The sequence below is a fragment of the Sciurus vulgaris genome (assembly GCF_902686455.1).
Source record: "Sciurus vulgaris genome assembly, chromosome: 10".
Taxonomy (NCBI): Eukaryota; Metazoa; Chordata; class Mammalia; order Rodentia; family Sciuridae; genus Sciurus; species Sciurus vulgaris.
The window spans coordinates 74,433,739-74,458,448 of NC_136470.1; the positions used below are offsets into that span (position 1 = coordinate 74,433,739).

The 24,710-nt window shown below is 40.7% G+C and overlaps 1 protein-coding gene across 22 annotated transcripts in view; it reads left to right on the top strand.

Moving 5' to 3' along the window:
* The window catches only part of KALRN (kalirin RhoGEF kinase), a 647,130-nt gene that overhangs the window by 456,352 nt on the left and 166,068 nt on the right, over positions 1-24,710 (top strand). For 2 of the 22 annotated variants that reach the window (XM_079156088.1, XM_079156090.1), the window contains exon 34: positions 8,306-9,991. The exons of 18 other annotated variants lie outside the window; for them this stretch is intronic. In XM_079156088.1, the coding sequence (XP_079012214.1) occupies positions 8,306-8,368 (63 nt within the window). In that variant the 3' untranslated portion in view covers positions 8,369-9,991. Of the gene's footprint in view, positions 1-8,305; positions 9,992-24,710 lie in introns of those variants that run through there. 2 more of the 22 variants (XM_079156089.1, XM_079156091.1) reach the window with 1 other exon arrangement.

Consider the following 24,710-nt stretch of genomic DNA (forward strand, 5'->3'; position numbering starts at 1 on the left):
AGCCTATCAAATCTTAATTCTATACAGTCCTTACAATCCTGACCCTCTAAGTTACTCAGCCTTCAAGAGAATTAGAAGAGGAAAAAGTTACTTCTATATAAGCCCAGTTATTGTCCCAAAGCCTGAGCTATTGATAGTAGGGGGACGCAGAAAAGCTATGAAAGCAAGAGCTGACAGAGGAGTTAAAATTCTAACACATCTCCCACAGCACTCTACTGTTTCTCCTCGGAACCTGTCACCATCTCTGTGTAAGTATCTATGTGTTATGTGCCTTCTCCACCAGACTTTAAGTCCACGAGGCAGAAACATGCCTGCCTCACATCCCTGCTGCATCCCCAAGTCTATCAAAGTGCTGACTTGTGGAAGATACTTGATAAATCCATGTTAAATGAATGAAGAACAAGCCTGCACAAGGCTATATGTTTGGCATTGTAGGTAAAAGAGATCTAGAAATTGAGACAAACTATAATTATGAAAATCAAAGCTCCTGGTGTGGGAAGATCAGAGATGGCTCAGCCTTGGACTGGTAAAATAGAGACAGCATTGATGTTGGGAGCAAGGAGGAAGGTCATTCCAGATGGATCAAACAGCACAGGTGAGGTAGGGAGAAAGGAAAACAGGATAAGTGTGGGGCCTGGGAAGTAAGTCCGCTGGTTGAAATTCAGGGTCCATGTGGTTGTTTGCGGAATGATACATGATCGGTTGGGTCTGCTCATGGCAGATGCCATCCGAGAAATTTAGACTTGACTGAGTAGCACCCAAGAACCCTAGGCTTGTTTTAGCACGATGGTCATAGAGTTACTTTTACCATCACTGTGATGCATCACTGTTCTTTTATTCTCTCATTCTTTCTCTAGACTCAAAAAGAGTCCTGTCTGCGACGCTCTGAAGCTGACTTTGTACCCATCTGCAGTATTTGGTTCCTCACCTCTCCTCTTTCTCATATGGTCACTCACCTCCTTTTCCTCTCCCATCTAACATGGAAGTGTCACCTCATGCTCCCAATGAGAACTGCACTTGAACTTGGGCTCCTGATTTTTCTTTCTTTAGATCTTCCCCAGTTGTTTCTGTCACTTCACTTCTGAAGTCCATGACAAAAATTCCAAGACTCTATCTCTGAATTGACTCTACCCTGAATGACACTTTCATATTCATTCATTCTCCATCTTTTTCTGAGTACCTCCCACAAGCCAAGCACTGTTCCAGGGTGAAGATGCTGCAGTGAGACAAAAGGAGTGAGCCCCGACCCTTACAAACACTGCGTTCTGTGACGAACAAGAAAGCTAACAAGCAAATGTAGGGCCAGAGTGCAACATAGTGAGCACAGCTCTTACTGTCACTGCTAGATGGTTCCAATTTGATGCCTTGGTTTTCCACTGTCTCTGTGTCAGAAAGTCATTTTCTTTTCTTTTAAGCCAGTGTCCTGATATGACTTCCCTATTTGGGGCAGAAGCCACATCATTTTTCCCAGATACCCAGATTTGCATCTGCAGATGCATTTTTGGCCTAGTCTCTGATAGCCAGTCTGTTGCCAAGTCCTGGGAATGATGCTGTGGAACTTTCTGTCACACCACCCTGGGAAGGCCTTGGTTACCCTTTTTCCTTCAGTCTCCTAAGCAGCCTACCTTCTCTCTGGGGTTTTGCCCTTGCATTTTATCTCTTCTACTGACACCAAATTCATCCTCCTAAAACATTTTTTCCACTATCTCACTGATCTGTTAAAAGCCTTCAGTGGTGCATTTACTTAGGATAAAGTTCAGCCCCATCTCCAAAGATGTTTATGTAATTTTCCCTTCTACACGTGATCCTTGAGGGAGCCTTATGTGCACAGTTTAACACACCTGCATAGGTTGCATCATATGAAACTTCCACTTTTGTGGATGATGACTGGATGTTGGCAATTTATGTTCCTGCCTAACTTCAATTATCAATTAATTATATGTCTGTCTCCCGTGTTACATTGTGGGTTCCTTGGGAGTTATGTCTTGGCCTAAATGATGCCTATAACTTTACTGTTTTCCACAGTATCCAAAACATAGTAAAGGATGGCCATGGGTTCCCCTGTCCTAGTTGCTCCCGTTCCTGCTGCTGCCACCTCCTGCCCTATGCATGGCCTTGCCCACTCACATCCAGCCACCTTCACTGCAACCTGACTCACACCTCCTTGCTTTCTGGAAATGCTCATGGCTTCTCCACTTTAATCCACACCCCTACTACTGCTGAGCCTCCTGTACCAATATTGCCCTCCCTTTTCAGAAATCAAATATATTCTTTCATATTTGAGGCACATATGTTTTACTTTATGTTTTCACATTCCATAGCATAAAGCCATGACAGCCCATCTCCATGATCCACATCCTTCCCTGTACACCCTCACATCTCTTCTTTGATCTCTACCCTCTTCCTTGAGTAACTTTCCATGAGTTACACATCCCTCATCTGCCTGACTTCACATTTTTATGTGACAGGTAGTGTTGCCAGGAGCTTCAGGAGGAGAAACATGTCTCCCAAACCACAGTTGCATTTTCCAGGACCCAGCACCTCCTGAAAATCCAGCCCCTTCTCTCTGGTCAGGCCTCCCCCGGTCCCTTACTGTCTGCAAATCTCTCCTCTCATGTATGTTTTCTGGCACATGTGTGATGATCTTCACTAAAAGATCATGATCTTTCAATTCTTCATCTCCTTTATCTCCAAATGTATATTGCTTCACCATGTCTCCAAAGTTATTTGTCTACACTGATCAGTTTCTAGCCTCAGGAAGAATGTGGCTGGAACACATCCTCCACATTGGAATGATTCCTCGAGTCCCCTCAGCACTTTGTGATACAGTAGCTTCTTCCAGTTCCCTGTTGTTTCCCATGAATGAGTTTTTGTCTTAGCCACCAATTTATGAGATCCATGAAGACAAGGTTCACGTTTGATACCCTGCATTATCTGCAGCACACAGAGATGGATTTAGGCACTCACAGTAAGTGCTCAATGATTTTTTGAATGACATATTTTACTTGATTTTATTTATGGATTTATCTGTGTCTTTAAATGTATTCCCATGTACTCACTAAGAAGTATTCATCTGTGTGGTTTGGGAGGAGGGTTATTTTGATTTTTTCTGGCCACAAGGCCCATGACATTATTAACTAACAAGTCACGTGCTCCAAAAGTTCATGACTATAGGTGGCACAGGTGAAGGGCTTACCCGGTCTCTTGGTTAGATTTGCTTTTCTACTTGTGTGGGGATCTTTTTCTCTCATTATTAAAGACTAATCTTGCTGTTAAGCATAAAAGGGGAATATATATGTCTACATATATGTGTGTTTGTGCTTACATGTGACTATGCACACATGTATGTACATGTATATATGCATATGGGTGTATATGAAGGAAATACTCCAAAATATAAATTCTGATTATTTCTGGTCAGTGACTTTTTCTGATTCCCTACAATAAGATGTTTTACTTTTATGAACAAAAAAACCCTAATAGATGCTATTTCTTTAAAGGATAGCAAAGGACAAAATTAAATGGTTGCTGACATCTACCCTCTGCATGTACCAAGACTGCCTTCCTGGAGAACAGGGTGATCCACTTCTCCTCAGATTAGAGAAAGTGACCATAGATTTGACTTCTAAGCTGGACCAAGGTTGTAAACTGAGAAACAGGTGACTTTGTTTGGTTATGAAGATCAGGAGCCTTGAACTGTGAAAGAAAAGAGAAGGGAAATCCAGGAGGCAGGGGTGGGAGCAGGGGGTGCTGCAGTGGGAAAGGGCCCGTGATTCTTCAGGATCTTCGCCCGAGCTCAGCTGTTTGGAGATTTGTAGGAAAGGTGAGGAAACCTCCGAAAAGCACTTTCAAGTTTATGAAGAGACTTCATAAAGAGATATCACATTTCAAGTCTGGTTCTAGCTTCAGGTATTTCAAAAGAGGGAGTTTCCAGAGTGACCCGGGTTAGGACAGGAGCCCAGGTCAGGCGGGCACTCCTTCCTCGTCAACCACAGTCGAAGGACCCAGGGAAAGTTTTTCAGGAAAGAGGCTGTTTCTAACCTTTCAAATTTGGAACAAAATAGTTACATGAAACAAATTTTCAAGGATACCCCCCCTACACACACTGCCTAGGTCTGGAGATCTCAGAATGTTCCCAGAGCAGAAGGAGAAATGGAAAGAGGGAAAAATAGGGAGACTGAATATTACTGACTGTGATTTCTTGTTAGGGTGTTCGAGAGTTGGGGGCACCTGGCCTGTTGCTGGGGAGCCAGCTTAACAGGAGGGTGTATCTCTGCACCCCACTGAGACATTCCTGCTTCATCTTCACTGAGCTGCTGAGCCAGTCACTCCTTACACACCACCTCCTCACAGGAAGTAGGATGGAGAGCCCTGGGGTCAGCATGAGTGGCAAACACATGTCTAGATCCCAAAGGAGAACTTCAGGCAGAGTAGGATACATGAAAGAACAAATAGCAAGTCAAAACCATCAGTCCATGGAAGAGCTGATCCGAAAATATGTTTCACCATGTCGATGTCTTCTCTCTATGCTCTGTTCAATATTTCTGCTGCTGTGTATCTCGGTTTTTAATTTTGATAGTCCATCAAGGAGACTTTCCCATCTAGGCCCTGGTTAGAAACTTGAGGTAGAGAAAGGGTCCTGTAAGCCAGTTAATATGGTCTTTGCAGAGTTCCCTCTGTGTAATGGAGGAACACAGCACACAAAGCCCCAACCAAGGACAAACTCCCCTCCCCAGCTAAAGGAAGAGATATAGTCCTTTCCCTGAAAAGTCACTGCTGAAATTGGACAGGCAGAGAAAAGTACACCGGCCACCTGCAGGAGCCATCCAGAGCAAGCCTGACAGCAGCTGTCTTTCTGACTGAATCCCTAATGTGAAGGTGAAGCTAATGTTTTATGTTTACTCTCAGTCCTCCCAACAAGTCTTCAAGGTAGGTATCATTCTCCTCATTTTGCAGGTGGCAGATTTTATGGAACAGTGTCACTCATAGAGGTGAATAACTTACTCAGGGTCACACAACCAGAAGATGCAGAGCTGTTTGAGCCCAGGTGTTTTGAGGTCCCCTATACTCACTGCCTTCCACCAGCCAAGCCCAGTAAAGAACACCATTGTGTGATTCAGGCAGAATCATAAAGTGCAACATTTTTGGTCCAAGTAGTATATGCCTTCTCTCATTTTCCCCACTGAATGAAACATACGTAAATTTAAAAAACAAGACCAGCCTACGTCCTGTGTACTGTATGTATCACTTGTTCACTGTCTTTTGTGCCTGCAGAATGTGGCATGAGTCAGGGATTTAGCAGAGGCTGCTTATCATGTCTTAGCCACAGGAGTAGCGGTTTAGGCACATCCCTGCCTCAGTGGTTTCCTAGTCTATGAGATTGAAACATTGAAAACAGTCAATTGAAGAGCCACTTAAAAGTCTGTTGCAAAAGAGCTGCCTCAAATTCTTTGTGGAACAAGAAAGAATATAAATCTATCATATAATAAGTATATTCCTGGTTTGTGATGAATTTTAACTTGTTGGACATCTAATGAGCAGCAAACACATGTCTAGATCCCATCTAGTGGTGTCTCCCATATACCCAGTGACTGCAGACCATCTCTAAACAGCTTAGGAAGCTCTATTATGAGGAGCTATTTATAGGATGGGGCCTATAATATGTTAAGTAAAAATAGGGAGCAGTGGGGGATTCTCAACATAGCTCCCCAGAAAGAATGCCATGGGTGGTTTAGTTAATAAAAGCCACTGTCTTATAAATTGGTGCTCCCTGATTCTTACTCCTTGTGGGAAATGCCAAAGACTTCTAGGCAGCATGTGCTGAGTTGCGTATGCAACAAACCAGGTTTTCTGTGGGTGGAGTAGTTGAGACAAAGGAAAGGCGTCTGCACTGAATTCCAAACCAGGTGACCTTTAGAATTACCAAGGAGATATTTCAAAAAGCTGATCCTAGGCCCTATGCTGTCCTACAAATCAGAAAGTCAATATAGAATGATTGAATGTGTGAATTCTAAACTGAGAGCTGTTTTCTAAATATGAAAGATCATTAGAATGTCCAAAAAATTGTAATGGTCTCTTTTTCACATTTCCACTTAAACTTCTACAAGTTGTACCAGTTAAGTTTTTCTACCAGTTCCTTGCATTAAGCCAGATTTTTAAAGTCATCTCAATAAGGTCATCAGTGACTATCATTTTTAAAGTTCAAAACCGTGGCATTGGTGTTAACTACTCTTTTAAAATACCAGCTGGTCTATATAAAATCATGGCTTCCTTTGTAATGTGTATGTGCTTTTTCAGAGTTTCAGGGAACAAATGTTCAGTGTACCTACATGGGGGTGTTTCTTGGATGTTTCCTACATCAAACCATCATTAGATTGCAGGTACACAGAGATCATCACAACTTGAGGTTTCAAAGGGTATAAGAAATATTCTATAAAACCTAATGAATACATGTAATAAAGTGACCCAAACCTCTTCAAGTTAAGTCCTTAGGCATCAGGAAGATCTTTATGTAATGGATACTTTCTAAGACCTTTAGAATCAATCATCATACAGATACACAAATGGTTAGCAGATAGATTCTCCTTCAAAAGAGTCAAGATACAGCAGGGTAAAGGACAGCTTTGAAGTCAAGCAAACCTCACTCAGTTCATGACTCACCCCACCCAACCCCCGCCCCATGCACTTGCCATTTATATGATCCTGGGCAGGACCTCTCCAGGCTCCAGCCTGCAAAATGAGGGCCATGGTTGTAATGCAGGTGATGTGAAATGACGCACGTAAACACTCAGTAAATGTTCAGCTACTAACAATGACAAAAATATTTTTAGTCTCTTTCAGAATTTTAATGACTATATAAAGAGCAGGATGTCATTCAATATTTATAAAACTATTAAATTCTGACATTCACATAAATTCTAAAGATCTTATAGTAAGCTAACCTGGGAATGACAGCAAATTATGGTGTGAGGGACAATTAATGCCACCTCCCTTGTTCATGTTAGTGTGACATTTTATAAAGGAAGATATGATTTAAGATTTCTGAGCCCCTTTTCCCCTAATGTAAGTGAGCTCAGTGGGCACACAGCTCCCTTGACCATGACTTACTTTACACATGTATGTGTACAGCTCCTGACTTTCTTCAGAATCTCATTTCCCATCTCAGTCCTGAGTTTCCCCTACCTTCTTCAAAGCTCAGGATAACTACAATTCAACTTGATGCTGAAGTGTTTTCTCTAACATAATGAACAGTTTTTGCTTGGATGGAGTTCTTACTGAGAGAATTTCAAATTGATTTTCTCATTTCTGTATAGCAAATATGATAGCATTGAGCCCCAGTCAAAAATGATAGAGCTGAGCCCTGGTCAAATATGAGATCGTACTCCAATTTATTATGAACTTTTCTGTTGGCTAAGAGTCATTACTATTTAGAATATCTCACTCCTTCAGTGGTACTAGAAGTTCTTTGATGGGTCATTTTTGCAGAGAAACATTCATTCTGCAGACAACCCAGTTAGAGATAGTGTAACCACCCTGGAATGTGGAAGTTAGGTCTCCAACATAGTCCCCACTTGCTCACCTGTCCACTCAATAATTCCCTCCCTCATTCAACTTGTAGTCTGCCCAAACTAGCCACCTGCTGTAGAAAAATTACAGATTGTCACGTCATGGATCCTACCAACACTTAAAATCATAAATTTTAAGTCCATTACTGCTAAACATCTACTACATATAGGGGTGAACTTTTGTCAGTTTTTTTTTTCCCCCAACTGAAAGTTCTAGCAAGACTTGTTGGCAGGGCAAAGGGCCCTTAAAGAGTTTAAACAAGAAAATCTAATAAAAAAAGTATGAAATAAATACTACTGATCACTGCCTCTAGGATTCTTCTTTAATGCATTCCTATTTATACTATTCCTGGCTCTACTCCTGCTTGTGTGTTTGGGATGTTGGAAAGCCACTGCAGGACTGGTCTACAGGGATTTAAGGGTTGAGAGTGTATGGATTTGAGTTCTGATAAAGTTAGCAAAAGTGGCCAACCAGTGATCCTCCTCTGGATCCTGGGCCTGGTTGGCTTCTTCTGTACCTTCAGACCAAGGAATGTCTTATAATAGTGCTCTGCTTCCTCCATGTCCTCTTCTGAAAGGACAATTGGGTGTTTCCAGGTTGTACTCTGTGCACTGAGTTACTAGAAATGCACAGGTTTCACTGATGATTTAACTCTGTTTTCTATAAAGGGCTATGGGATCTCATGCAGATTTTTGCAAAGTTATATGCAAATCACAGAGCCCAGCCCTTTTCTTAACAGGATGGCAACCTTGTTCCTCGGTGGCACCTGGGACCTGGAGATCCTTTCTCCACTTACGTTTAGCGCGCAGCCTGGGACTTGTCCCTGCAGCTCACCGGGTTAGCCGTGGCGCCGTTGGGACCTCCCACCAGGACTCCAGTCACCCACCTCTCTTGAGACTGCTCTGACAGGGCTGGTGTGGGGTACAGCCTTTGCTCAGAAGGCAACAAGATCCAAGTAAAATCTGCCCACCTGGGCCATGGGGTCACCCTTCGGGCCTCCCTGCTTCTCTACTGGGTACAATTTGAGGTTGCTGAGCTTCTGTCCAAAACCTAAAATGGTGGGGCAATAGGGACCTGTGAGAGGCCCCATGGCCCAATTTCCTTCCCCAACTCCCAATCTGAACACCAGGTATCCCCAGGCCCTTGCTGCCCAAGGTCTGCAGCATGAGTAGACAGGTTAACTAGAGGGATGCACCTGTCTCTGGAGTCTTTCTCCAGATGGAATTTTTCTATTAACAGTGGCTCCCAGTCTTAAAAAAAAAAAAAAAAAAAAAAAAAAAAAGAGAAAACCATCATTCTAATCTAGCTTGCCTCCCCACGTCATGAGAATGAGGGAGGAAGGGAGATGGTTTATGGCAGACAAGGCAAGGGTTAACTATGTTGCCAGCAGCCACTTCCCCAGCAAAATTTCTACTTGCTTTAGCATCCCCGGGTTGGGTCATGTTTTCTGGCTCCTCCTCCCCTCACTCCCTTCCCAGGACAGAGACCACACTCCAGCCTCCATTTGCTTCAGATTCTCCTGTTTGCGGGGGTGGGTGGGAAGTGTGAGATATAAATCAAACAAACTGGCCACGTGTTGATAACTGTCGAAACTAGATGATGGGTTCATTATACCATTCTTCCCACTTTTGTATATGTTTGCAATTTTTCATAATAAAAATTTTTTTAAAGTCTTCCATGACACCCAAGAGAGAGAACCCCGACCCCTAACAGAGTTTCACGGGAACCCCACACCAAGCCAAGAGGCAGAAATGACTCCATTTCATATATATATATGAAATATATATATATATATATATTTCTCATTTTCTAACCTTTTTTTTAAGGCCCACTGTTTTATTTTCAATAGACTAAATCTCATTTCTAAGAGGTCCTGAGGTTGGGCTCCCTTCCCAGGCTGGGTGACAGGGGAGGGCAGGGCAAAGGGTCCTTAAAAGTTTACACTTCATGTATCTCACAATCTTATTGTGAGGCTGTGACTTGTTCAGTGTTCTGAACTTTGCGAAGGATACGTGCGCTCAATGCAAAGTGTCATTCTCTGGAATTGCACCTGGCTCAGGAAAGGACTGTATTTGTACTTGAATATAAATCCAATGGAGAACCTTAACACGGGCATTTGCATGACCGAGAATTGCTGCTGTCTTTTTTCCCCCCGTATGTCACTTTCTTGAATGTGTTCTAATAAAATGATTCTAAAGCAGGCTCTTGATATACAGTGATTTATAAATACTTTCTGTTGAGTGCTGAGGCCCTTAATCTCTGCCAAGAATCTACCCCATCCCACTTTCCGGAAAGATCTGTCAAGCTGGGGACAGATGCATTGAGCATGTGTCTGGCGTGATGGCGGCACCACTGCAATCGCAGTCACTAATAAGGATCATATGAACCACAGTGATTTTGTCTTCCAGTTGCCTAGCAACAGAATTTGTTTTCCAGAATAAAGATGATCATATGTAGATGAGTGTGGTGGGGGGAAGCCGAGGGGGCAGGGCAGGAACTGGAGTAGAATTCACTCTGCCAGGGAGGGAGTGTGAGGGAGCAATGTGTGAGGAGAGGAGAGACAGGCAGCCAAAAAGAGAGGGCCAAGTTCAGATTTGTTCTGTGCAGTGATAGGTTTCAGCACCTTCAAATAATAATTACGAATTCTTGTTTTCAAAATCATACCTTTTGATATCAAGCCATCACAAGTTACAAATCTCATTAGGCAAACTGACATATTTCCAAAAGTAGATATTTGCAGAAGCACTTTTGACCCCAATCCTTATGTCCCTTCAGCCAAGACTGACTAGGGAACTCCCACGAGCTAACCAACTTAGGTCAGTTGTTTCGTCAGGAAGGTGTTATTAGAAACCTCGTGACCTCAGGAGGGAGGGACACAGAGGCTTCCATTTCCTGAGCATTTTTCTCACACCAGATGCTGGAAACTTGATATACTCCTATTAATTTTCACAACCATCCAAAGAGGCAGGTGGTGTTGTCTTCATTTTCCAAATAAAAAGGCCGAGAGAAGTAAATAACTTGAACAAAGTCATGAAGCTAAAATATAGTAGATCACATCTGACATCCCCAGATTCCTGCTTTTCCAAACCACCAAACTGGTGGCCTGGGTTCCCAGGCTCACCCTTGCACACCTCCCACCACCGTTCATATCAGTGAGCTGTGCAGCTTCTCTGTGCCCTCAAGATGCAGACCAGCTTCCTGCTCTTCCCTGTGGTGGAGAGCTCTTTCAGGTCAGGGTTTTTACAACATACATCCACATTCCTGGGACATGGTTGTAAAAAGCACAGCCTGATGAGGCTGAATTCACTATTTGGTTTTCATAGGAATTTTGTTTGCTTAGCATATATTCATCAAGTGCTGGGAATTATGAAGTAGGTGAGCCAACAGACCCTGTTCTCGTGGAACTTACCAGTAGAGATTCAGACGTTAATCAAGTAACACACAAATGAATGTCTAATAACAATTGGAAGGGATTTTGAGATCATTGAGATGCAGCTGAGATCCAGAGATGCTATTTGCTCAAGCAGTATGCCTAAGACCATAGGTTAAGGGGTAGCCTACAGCCATAAAGTCAATCAGGACACTATCCCCACTTCTAGCAAAACCAAGAGAGTACATTTTGAAATGATAAACAGTACAGTGAACTAAATCCCTGAGGATGGCACTGATCAAAGCCTTGTTTACAGATTTATCTGAGAGCCTAAAGCAGGAAGGGAAAGGAGCAGGGCTTCTCTATTAAGCAACATTGTTTGATAAGGACACATACAGGTGCTTCAGTGTTACGATCCAACCCCAGTATTTTCCCTTCTTCCAGATCTAGCAGTTGCTCATTCTTGTTAATTCAACAAATATATATTGAGTGCATACTAGCTGCCAGGCACAGTTCTCAGAGGTAGGGATGTAGCAGTGACATAAGACAGAATGTCCTCAGGGAGCATTCCTTCTTGCTGGGAGAAATGGACAATAAATAGAATAAATAAGTAAATACACAGCATATTAGAAGGTGATAAATGCTACAAAGAAAAATAAGGAAGGAAGGTAGGGCATGCCAGAGTTCAGTATGCATTTTTAAAAAAGACAGGAGAAAGATCTCCCTGAGAAAATGATAAACTGAGTATTCATTATATACATAACATATATACACATAAAAATGCATACATATATATATATATTATGTGTAATATGCATATATGTGACTGAATCTTATAAATACATCTTTTATAAGTGTAACAGTGAATTTAACATGGTTTAACATGTCACTTTAAGACCAGCTCCGTAGTGTGATCTGAGAAATCCCCAAGCCAACCCCTGTAGCATGTCCCAGTGCCCAATTTTTACCTTTCCTTTTTCTCCTTTGGGTCACAGTAGTGGTTCCCAAATGTGGGTATGCATCGGAATTACCTAGAGGGCTTGTCAAAACATATTGCTGGGCCCCACTCCAGAGTTTGCAATTCAACAGGACTGGGTTGGACACACAGATTTGAATTCTAACAAATTTAGTATTCAAGTAATACTAAATCTGCTGGCCCAGGGACCACACTTTGAGAATGATTAAGTAATTATAACTAGAAAGTTCCTGTTAAAAATCAAACTATCACATGAGAAAGAATGTGCTTAATGATTGGGATGCATGGACATTATAAAAGCAGCCATGCTTGAAAAGCAGAATCCTTCAGAAATGGGACAAAATTTTTAATAGAATAAGTTTCAAAAGCCACAGCCCAAGACCCCAGGCACTGAGGAGTTCAGATCCAAAAAGGAAGTGCTGAGGTATTTCATTGCTTGTTTGCCAACGCTTTGTGTTTTCATAACTTTCACAAGCCCTTCTGCCTACTACCTCTCGACCAGTTGAACTATTTGGTAGACAAAACAGATGTCATGGTTACATTTCATAGATAAGAGAATTGAGATGCAAAGAGACTATGTGGCCTCCCTTGGGCTATCAAGTATAGGAACCCTAGTCGCCTCCTAGTTCAGTGTTCTGCCTCCCTTAACACTCTTCATAACCAGCAATAGCATTGTCCTGGGCATTGTCCCAGGTCATTAAGATCCAGAACATGTAATCACACCTTGCCTTTTGCAGGGTTCAAACCCCACTTACCACAAGTAAGTTATCCGTGACATTGGCAAGTATCATCCCTGCATGAGTTTCCTCTGCCATAAACACATTTTTCCTCTTCTCCTACCAGGTATTATGCAGAGAGAATGCTAACTCATTTTATTATCAACCCAAACTAGAACTAATCATTATGAAAGGAAACCTGCTGGGGGAAAAGCACACATAATACTTTCCCAAGTCAAAGAGAAATGACATCTTGATTATATGTACCATTACTTCCATTCCATTAGTAGACATAATTGAAAGTTTTCTGTATCACTAAAGCACACAGCAAAATGAGGGTGGATTTTGTTAAATTTGATGGCTGATAAATCACATTCTCAGATATTAAAATATACCCTTTTCTCCCCTTTTCCCTCCAAAAAGGAAGCAAAGGATAAAATCCCTAGTACTTGTCCTTCTGGTCATTTTTTCCACTCTTGCACTGACCAGTGGTGAGATAGTGGGGTCTCCCATTGAATCTCACAGACAGTGACCCAGTGGGTCACCAGGAGATGGCTCCCTTCAACTTCCATATGGCCTTTGACCATCCCAGGAGCTCAAGGTTTTAGAAGTTTAATTTCGAGAACTTCCCTCATGTGTCTCCCAACCCACAGATATTCTTACATCTTCTTCCTCCCATATGTCCACTGGGACCACTCATTTATTCAGTAAACATTTATTAAGCACTTACTATGCATCAGATACTGTAAGAGCCACTGAACAACCTGCAAAAATGAATTAGAGATAATCCTATCCTCAAAGAACAGATCATATGATAGAGTCACTCTCTAAATCCCATAGAATAATCAACATTCCGGTATATTCTAGATGAGGATAATAGTCCCATGGGGACTGCTCCCCATTTTCGTTCTCTGTACTGACAGTATGCCCAAAAGAGACTAACTGATGAGTTCTTTCAGCTTCAACATAAAATAAAAGTACCATTAGGAAAGAAAATATGCCTGGGGGAGAGAAAGGTGGGGTGAGGAAGGAACACTAGCCTGGGTTGTGGGCACCTGCAGAGAGAGGTGTCAGCAGCCCACAAGCATGGTAAGCAGAGAACAGTCTAGGACTTAACATCTGCTGTAGCTATTCCACACACGGCCTTGGAGAGTTGAATATATCTGGGTCATAGAGCTTGGTGATTAGAAACCCATATTGATGAAAGATCCAGTGTGAATGTGTGTTTGCTGAGCTTTAGCCTCCAAAGTGTGCTATGGAAATAAGCATTCCTTTTAAAAAATAGTTCATGCCAGCTGTGGCGGCACAGGGACTGACCATGTAAAAGAACAAGTTGAGCTGGAGGAGAGCGCATGCAATGCAGAGGAGTGAACTAGCGCAGGCTGTGCCAGCGAATCCACCGGAGGGCATTCAGACCAAGATCCAACAATGGCAGATTTGTGTGTGCACGTGCAGTGTGTGTACACAACTACACGTGCACAGGAGAGGTGTCAAAGGCCACTAGAAAAGATTTAATGAAGATGTAAGTCCTTCAGATCAATTCCAAATTTGTAATCTAGACAACTTTAGAAAACTGAAAGTGCAGCCAGAAGTAAACCGTAAGATTATTGTTCTGGTGAGCACTAACACACCTTCATTCTCTTGACATTGGGCCATCTCAATATGTAGCAGCTTTCATGATCACAGCAGCTCAAGAGCCTGCCCAGCCTCTGACATCATTCTTTAGGCTGGTCTTGATGATCAGTGGAATCTGAAGTCAGGCTCAGGGAAGATAGGCAGCTGGTTTGTGCATCTGTCCTTTGGAACCTATCTCTACCAATTCTGCAAACCTGCCCTGCCCTGGGGGGAGTTTCTGCAGTGTGAGTGCTATCTCCAGACTCATCAGTGGCCACCAAAGATGCCCTGGTGGCATTTAAGACCATCCAGCCCTAGCCACTGTAGGTGATTTTGGTCATGGATAGTAGAAGCCACAGGGAGAATTTAAAGGGTCGGAAATAGCACTGAAAGGGGAGGGAGTTTCTATGTGTCTACCTTTCTGGGATGGTCAAATAAAGAGTGTTTCTCTATTTGTAAGGATGTCCAAGGATTCTGTTGGCTATCGATTGTGACATTTTAAGGGTCCTTGTACCTGAGTATAATATGGAGTTTTGGGGTGTGGCCATGCTGGATTCTTCTGCGTGGTGATTAGAGCATACATCAGGACAAAGGGACATACCAGGGTAGGTGGGGATTGGAACAGATGAAATAGAAGTAGAGTTTAGCTTTTATTGGTGTGGCACTCACTCTGAGTATGACCTATACATATGGCAGTCTACATATTGCTCTCTATCTCATAGATTCATGAGGACTTGCTTGAGCATCTTGACCCTGAGAGGAGTGAGCTGGTGATAAAATTGATTTCTACAGTGAGTTTCTCCATTGTCAGATAGAAATCAGCAATGGAAATGGAAGGTTTTTTACCCTTCTCAGACTCTTCCTATGTTCTTTGGTATTGAAGATCCTGACATATTACTTTATTTTTTGGTATTCCTGGAACTATACAACCAACAAAGTTGTAGTAGAGCTATAGGTCATAATCCTCAAAACCAAGCAGTTGAGCTGGGGTTGTGGCTCAGTGGTAGAGCCCTTACCTCACACATGTGAGGCACTGATTTTAATCCTCAGCACCACATAAAAATAAATAAATAATATATTTTTATTTAAAATAAAAAAATATATATTTTTAAAAGGCAGTCACAGATGGCATAGGTACTGTATATCCACCTTGCAAGGCTACACAGGCAGACTTGGTGATAAAATAGGTCATTAAAAAGGGGGGCCTTTCAGCTTCCGGTTGATTGGTTGGCATTGCAAAATAAAAGGGATGGCATCTCAGCCTAATGGCACAGCAAGATTGCTTATAGGGCTAGATAGGTGCACAGATCTAGGAGGTGCCATCAACACAGCATTGCCAGTCTCTGAGGAGTGAGTGGTTCAGAAATTAAAGTGAGATGGTTATCAACCTATTGTGTTGTACCATGGTGTTGCAAATGTGAATACTTTGGCCATCACCACAGCCAGTTTTCTATCATGCTACAGACCTTATACATCTAGGTAACTGATTTATTCTAGATTAAATTCTTGATTAAAGAATATGCTGGGAGTGGTAGAGTGGGGAGTGTGGAAGACTGAGATAGAAGAGCACCAATATGACATTGGCTACAATCTCTTTGGTAAAAGATTCAAAGGAGGAGTGTCAAGGGTTATGTTCAAAGTAGTGTAATGACTTGGATTCTGAAGAGTCCCACAACCATCAAGAGACTATGAGAATGGTTAACATGAGGGGCTCATTTGTCCAAAAAAAAAAAAAAAAAAAAGACAATTGGTTTTGTTAATAATTAGTGATTCTTGAGAAGTGTTGGGTATCTATTTTGTTCATTCATTTATTCATCCAACAAATAGTTGTTAAATACTCACCATATACCAGGTACTGTTCTAGGTAGCAAAAACACCCCCGCAAAAAAAAAAAAAAAGGCAGATAAAAATTTCTGCTCTCATGATACTAACACTCTGGTGGGAATAAGAATAGGTGAAGTCTATAAAATGCCAGGTGGCAACACATATTACAGCTGAAAATGGAGGTAGGAAGTGCCGTGAAGAAGACAAAGGGAGGGGGAACCTGAATTCTGGTGACTGACACAATCAGGGACACAGGGATAATGAAATCAGTCCAGATGGTCTCAAGGCAGATTGTGGTATGAGGCTGTGGGTGTTGGAGGAGAGGAAGGGATTAGGGTTTTTCTAGAAGCACACACAAGGTTTTAGAAATCTCTCTTCACTACTGTTCCCCCCAAAAGCATGAAGGCTGTGGGAAGATTAGTTTTATCTAGGAGGGTTGGGGTGTAACTCAGTGGTAGAGCACATGCCTAGCATGCATAAAGCCCTGGATTTGATTTCCAGAACCACAAAAGAGAGGCAAGGGGATTTAGGAGCAGGCAGGAGCTCTCTGGTAAGATATTCTCTCTCCAATCTTCATGCCTCCTTTGGAGCCAACAGGGTGCCCAAGAATGTGCCCTGGAAGTCAAATGGGAACTTCAGACTACTCTCCCAGCCTCTACCAGGTGAAAGGAACCTGGATTCCATTCAGAGTGTTAAGGACCTCGCCTCTGGTGTGGTTTCCATATCTCAAGTTTACATAAGGAGATCATTGAAAATAAATCAAGTTTTGGTCCAAATTCTCTGTGAATCTGGGAACCAAGAGTTCATGAAATATACCATTCATACATCTCTAGAAGCTCAGACAGGCATTGCAGTGTGATAAAGTATTTGTTTTGCCGTTAGGAGATTTAAAATATTAATGCCTTTTGGTTATATCCTCAACTCCCAGCAAACTGCGGGGCCCCTCCAGGCTAGCTTGATAAAAGTTCCAACAGCAGCAGAGAGCACGTTTCCAACAATGCCTGTTCAGAGACCCACTATAGTCACCAGAACAGAGACAGAGAATGTCCTGTTTTGCTTTATCACAAAGAGGACAGGGTCCTAGCAGACCTGGTAAAGAGTTGCGGGAATTCATGCTAGAGTTGTGGGATTATAATTCATACAGAATCTGTTCCTTGGGCCCAGCTAATAGATATTCTTGATCTAGATCTGAGTCCCTGACAGCAGGAAGATGGCTTACTCACAGTTGTGTATAAATGTAGTTTCCCCACTTCTCCTCCCAAACCTCACTTAGGACTCATTAAACTTACGCAAACGGTTTGGGAGTTAAGGCTTTCTCCTCCCAGATACATCATTTGTCCCCACGAGACAAGATTTTGAGGTTGGAGCCAAGTGACAGGGGAGCTCAGGGTACCAGCATGCACATACTTGCTCCCATTCATGATGTGATAGGTCCCATCTAATATGCAGCCTTGTCTCTAGAGGGATACATTGCAAGACTAAGACCAAAGGGTTTTCTGCCAGGATGGGTATGACGTTGGTTAGCCTCTCCAGTTAAGGGCTGCACAGGGCAAATTCATCTCAATTCAGATCTCGTTACAAGAATCAAGTTTCGTGATGGCAAATAAAATCACATTCTCTCTGTGGCTGTAAGAAATAGAATGTGGCATTGGTTATTTTCTATTTTCATAGATCAATACATGGGCTCAGCAGGGATTTTCTAACCATACCTGGTATGGGTCTACCCTTTTTTAGTTTATCTTGATAAAAAATTGAATTTTTAACATGACTCAGATTCCATCTGTGGAACACAAAAACTTTTAAACTTACATGCAGATGTCAATCATTGGCTGGATAGTCTTATAAGATCCATGTCAAATTATGCTAGTAATTGGATTGGTGATTGCTACAGTTTAAGTTTTATGAGGGCAGATTTGTCTCCTTTTTTCACTGTTATATCCCAAATGACTACATTAGTATCTGATACACTGTAAATGCAATTGCATAGTATGTAGAGTAAGTGTATTTTCTTTAGTGTACATAAATACAGAGGTACATTCTCCATCTTTAGTGCAACCCACCAGTAGGTAAGTTCCTCTGTTGCACCACTGAGGAGCAAGAAGGAGTTCTGCAGAATAATGTCCTACCTTGTAAGAGCAAGTAGCATGCTCCTTGAATTCCAGATCATGTAATAGAAGACAGATTTGATGCATGATCTGATGCTGCAAAGCTAAAATCCAGGATGAAGGGCCAGGACAGGTAAATAGGGAGGGCGATTGAAAACCTAGCAAAGATGCTCTAATCCAAGGATCCATAATCAAAGAAAAAAGCAAAGAGTGGAAACCAGGTGTACATTCAGGTATAAAAAAACTACAGTAGGGTTCAGTGAGGAACAATTCAAAGACATTTCATAAGTACCAGCTCCTTCTCTTAACACATTTTATTTCTATTACCCACCCATGAGTTTTAAAATGTATTCTTGACTTCTGAGGTTCTATGGATCATTTCTAATTAAGAAGGTTGAAGAAATAAAAGCCTAGCAGCCAAGAGTAATGAACAGGAAAATAAACCCAACAGAGCACATGTCCAAAAAACCTAAACAACTGTTATGAGAAGTCACATTTGAAAAATGTCTCTCATTTGGTTTGCTTCAGTGAGTCAATTGCCAATGAGAAGGACCTAAGTTCCAAAGACAGTCTTGATTGAAAATGCACTTATCCTCTCTGTCTTGCCCCACCCCCATGCTCTTGATTCTCATTAAACATTCTGGAAGCTGCAGGAGATGAAAATATGAGAATCGATCCATCTATTGTGAGTTAGACCAAGAGATGGTCAACAATGAATTCTGGTGCCAATTCCCTGAGAGCAAGTGAAGCTGGCCGTCAGCTTGATTTTACTGTGCTTTAGGACTGTCCCAAAAGTACACACGAAAAATATAAAATACGTACTTAACTAGAAAATTGTGAAGCCCATTGGGAAAGAGAAAATATAAATACACAGAGAACAAATTTACACTAGGTAGGATAGGAATAGCCTATTGCATTAGCCTGAGTGGTCTAAACACTAGAATGATCTCTCTTCCCTCTGTATCTGTATGCACCATCAAGGACAAGTCATTATACACAATGGCAATAATCTTCAGGTTCTTTTTTAAAAGCTAATATAATAATCATGGCAGTAGTAGTAACAACAATAATAAAATCTGAGGCTTCCAAAATTACATTTAATTTGTATTTGTCTTAGTATGGCCCCATTTCATCTCTCTCCCTTTCTTAGTTTTATCTTTTCTTACCACTCTTTCAGTGTGTTTGGATCTCCACTGATACTCATCCCCTAGAGAATTCCTTCCAGAAAAGAGATTCAGAACATGTGTATCTGTCAGATAAGCTAGGTCATGCCGTGGTGAAAAACAACTCTAAAAACAACAAGGACTTATTTCTTGCTAATGCCACATATTTATAAAGTTTCACCCAGGGGCTCTGTTCATTATAGACAATTGGAGACTTTGGCTAAGAACCAGCTTTTAAAGTTGCCAGTTGCCATCCCAGATAGAAAGAGAATCCTGAAGATTTTTGCACTCACAATTAAATGCTCCAGGCAGAAAATGACTTAACATCAATGACCAGAACTGGCCACATAGTCCTCCTCAACCACAAGGAAGCTTGGAAAAACAATGGAGTTATGTATCTAGAAGGTGCTGAGCTGGGAACATTGGGTAAACATCAGAATGACCACCTTAGCAGTTAGCGCCAAGTCGTATTTGCAAATGGTGTACATTTTGATTCCAACTCACTATTTACATTTTGGCTCTTAATTCAAACAGGTATTCAGATTTTGGCTCAGCTCAACAGGTGTATGTGTGGTATATGTGTGTGTGCATAATGTGCATGTGTGTGTGTGTGTGTGTGTGTGTGTGTGTGTGTGTGTGCATGTGAATTTCAAACTTACACAGAAGTGGCATTCATGTAGAGTTCATTGTTTTCTCTTTACTTCTACTGCTCCAATTTCCACTAGCACTTCTCCTTTATGTAGTGGGTTAGGCTAATGTTAACGTCTAGTCAGATGAGAAAGTTTCTTTTTCATCTTGAAACTTTTTTCAGATTTAGGGAACAAATTTTTAGGGTATAATGTCTTGATGAGCCCCTTTTGTATCTCAGAGCTGAAGTTGTTACACCATCTGTGTATTAACCTGCACAGCTATTATTATTGCCCTAAGATTCTACATAGTAGATGCTACACAGTAGGAGTATGAACTGAATCTCCTATAGCAAAGTTACTGACCGATGTTTCAAAGGATGTTTAACCTAAGTGTAAGAACATGACCCAAATGCTGTGCTACTCCCATCATAACTCATGCTGTCAGATTTCGTGGCCTTGTTCTAGAAATAACAAGATTGCTCCATCATTGACGAGCTAATGGCATCAGTGGGAAGCCAGGTCAAGTTCTAGTGGAAAGCACAAATTGTCTGTGAATACAGAGTATTGGACACAAACAGACCCAGGCAGTGGTATGTAAGAACTCTAGGTTAGAATCAGGAAATTTGGTTTTAATCCTAATTCTGCCATTGGTAAACTATTTGAACTTTGAAAACTATTTTCACCAAATAATTTATTTTCTCAAAACCTATTTTCTCATTTGTAAAACTGGAAAGTAACAGGAAGTAATAGGAAATACTCTTTAAATTTCCTTTTTGTTTAAACATTATATTTTTCTGTCAATGACTTAGTTGTAACCCCATAAATCCATGACTTACTGGGGAGAATTGATAAATACACATTCTAAGTAAGGTAAAATTGGGGATAAACATTTATATGTAAAGGATAATCTAACTTTATATATAATTATTATCTATACTAATCAAAGATACATAGGTATTATAAAACAGTAATTTTAAAAAAAATGTTTGGCTTTGAAATATAGGCAAAGGGGCTCTCAAATATATGCTCCTTTTTCTCATTCATGTATTCATATATTCATTAAAGAGTGTATTGTGCATCTGCGATGTAATCAGCTGGGTTAAATGAGCAAACAGGGCAGGGGATCTAGGACATTGCAAGACCATTACTGAAGTAATAGGTCATGGCATTAAGGGACATAAGAAGGGAGAAGCCTGATGGGTTTAGAGAAAGTAAGAGTTCCCTGAACTAGAGATCCCTGTGGGGTTAAAGAAAAGTCATAATACAGGCTGAGTATGTCTTATCCAAAATGCTTGGGACCAGAAGTGTTAATAGATTTGGGGAGTTCTTTTTCTTTTTCTTTTCTTTTCTTTTTTTTTTTTTTTTTTTTTTTTTTTTTTTTTTGGTGGGGGGGGGGGCCGTATTTACATAAACTTCACCAGTTAAATATCCTTAATTCTGAAATCTGAAATCCAGACCTCTTTGAATATTATGTTGGTGCTGAAAACTTTTCAGATTTTGGAGTATTTAGTATTTCGGATTAGAGATGCTTACCCTGTAGAAGCACTTGTATAAGCCAAAGGGAAGGAGAGGAAGTTGCAGTCAGGAAGAAAGTTGTGAGACTTCTCCTTTTGACCAAGCTAGAGAAGCAAGGATCTGATTGACTTCCCTGCCCGGAGCATTTTTTTAAAATGGGCATAATATAAGAAACAATAATTTTTAAAACACTGGACATCAGACACCAGTGTGATACCAGAGAGACAATGAAAAAACAACAAAGTGAGCCCTACAAAGAGCTCAGCTTACTGCTTTGAGTTTCCAGGTTTCAGTTCTGGGAAGAGTATAGTTCCTATTCCCACTAGCAAGACAAGCAACAACAACAACAAACCCCTCATATTTGTGGAATATCAGATAGAATACACAGAAGGGTCTTACTTTAGCAGTAGAAAATAATAAACCCTGAAGGCAATGTGCCTCTGGTTCTGCCTACAAGACTTATAGGGTCAAACTATTTCAAGATAACTGCATCACAGAACAAAGTTCAAGGATAGTTACAGGAATACAAAAATATTGAGTATCCACTAAGGTAAAATCCACAGTGTCTAGCATCCAATAAAAATTATAATGCATGCTCCATACATTCAAAGCTGGATAGAGATATGGAAGGTATTTTAAAAGGTCCATGTTGAAAACTACAATGCTCGAGATTAAAATTTTAAAAACTGCATGGAACTACGGGTAGATTAGCCATTTCAAGAGAAAAAGAGAACTATACTTGAAGGCATAGTAATGGAAACTATTCAAAATGAAATTCACATATAGTCTCCACCCCAGAGACTGAGATGAAATAAGAATATTAACATTCCAATGTAAAATCTTTGTGACCTAGAATTCTCTGCCCTGCTGAACTCTAATTTAATAATTAGAGTAAAATAGAGATATTTTCAGACATACCAGAACTAAGAAATTTTACTACTCTAAATCCTTGCTTTAAAAAAAAAGAGAAAAGTAAATTGACCCCAAGAGAGAAAATTAGATGCAAGAAAGGTACAGTGAGTATAGGAAATGCTTGAATATTGTGGTAAATATAATTTAATTATTGAGCACAAGTGATAAGAAAGAAAAAAATAACCTTTTAAAACAAAACAAAGAGTAAACAAACTCAGATTCTCATCTTACTTGAGAACAAGCCAAAAGTAGGAATTAACTTAGCTTTTCTTTGAAATATATTAATTGGCATGTTAGAAAATATGAGGATAGCCACTAGAAGAATAAAAATAGAATATCTAATTTCAATACTCATAGAGAAATAAAAATAATCTTGATCAATCCAACAGGAACAGGGGAGAAGCAAAGAGAACTTAGAAAATACAAACAAAAGATGACAGAAATAAACCTAAGTATATCATGAATCACAATCAAAAGAAGTAGATTCATACATTAATTAAAATACAAACACTTTTCAATGGAATCTTTTAATCATAATTCAGGTATATACTATGTAAGAGAAATGGAAGTCTAAAACAGTATCATAGAAAATAAAAGAAAGAAAAAGTTTCACCAAGCAAATATTAACCGTAAGAAAGCTGATATCAAAATTTCAATGTTAGATAAAATAGTTATTTTAAGATCTCATCCTATAAATTTTTATTATGTGTGGTAATTTGTTATTCCAACAGAGCTAATATAAAAATTGCTACCTAGAATTGGGGTGTGCTATGCCCAAAAAATTGTTCAAGCAAGAAAAGAATGATAAGGAAAAAATATGTGGTGTTGACTTGCATGAGCTAAGGTTCTGAAACAAGAGTGACAGAGACCAACAAAATAAATGATAAAAGAGGCTCCCAGGGTAGCTGCTTATGGGACTGGATCCTGGGGCGGGGGGGGGGGGGTGTTAAGCTTATGCTTAGTGTGTGAGGACTGAGCCACCCACCTGCAGGGCGGTTTCCAGGGCTGCATTCACACAGGTGGTGAGGGATCCAAGGCTGCAGGATTGAAGTTCATCAAGGAAGAACACAGGTTCTGGACAAAGGGTTTTCCGGCAAAGACAAAGTAAAAGTGCACACAAATAATATTGGATGCAATTGACTACTGACTATGTGACTAGCCAAAGGACAGGAATCCTCCAGAAGTTTTGCATTAGGGGAAACATGGAAATAACTGTTTCCACCCAGTGAAGAAAAGCTAGATATAGAAGACTAATAGAGAAGTCGGGGGTTTCTCTTTTTTGGGTTAAAGCTGAGTTGACTGGACTAAGGGTGTGGTTCAGTGGTAGTGTACATACTTAGCACTTGCAATACCCAACACTCTAAAATAAAAACAATTTTAAAAAGAAAGAAATTAAGGAAGGAAGGCAGGAAAGACAACTGAGTTGATTGATATTCATCACTACTTAATAGGTTTAGAGAGTCCAAACCATTCCTGTATCCCCTTATTGGCACTTTTCCTGCAATTTTTGTAGCTCCTGTGAGGGGACTACTAAGGGACTTTTAACAAATGAAAAAATGACAGCAAAAGTCTCCCCAGGAATGTAAATTAAAAATAAAAAACCACTACATGATCGTACAGCCAATTAGGTGGGTAGGGGAATATTTCATATAAAGATTTTCTTTAACACAGTACACTTGTAAATACTCTTATAAATATTAAAATAATAAACATTAAAATATACAAAATAAAACAAATTTGAATAAAAAGATTGTGTTCAGGCATTTTCACAGAACCTCAGTCATCAGTCACTCTCCACTGTCCCATATTTACTTCTTAGGGTGAGTCATAGCTTATTTCTAATCTTTTCTTTTAGAAAGGGAATTTCTGGGCTCTGCATATACCAGCAGTATCTGAATTTTTTCCAAGAGTGCTGCAGTGTGTCCTGATGTGAAAACACACCCAGTCTGTTTCAATCTGTCTGGTCACCTGCCTTTTGGGTCAGCTGTGTCTCAGGCACTGCTGCTGCCAAGCTTTCAGTTAACTCCATGGCATTTCCCTCCCTCTTTCCCTTTTGTCTATGAGGTGCAATTCTTTGATCCAAGCTGCCTTTGGATAATCTGTTCTGATTGGAATTTTTTAAAATGGAATTAAAAAGCATTTCCAGCCCTCTTCTGTCTACCTTCATAAGACCTTATCACCTCTATCGGTTAGGATTTAGAAGGCTTGGCTAATGTAAGAGCTAAGCCCCAAATGACACTAGCTGACATGGAGAGATTTATTTTCCTCTCATCTAACAGTTATCTGAAAGTATGCAGTCTAGGACAGATAAAGAGGATCC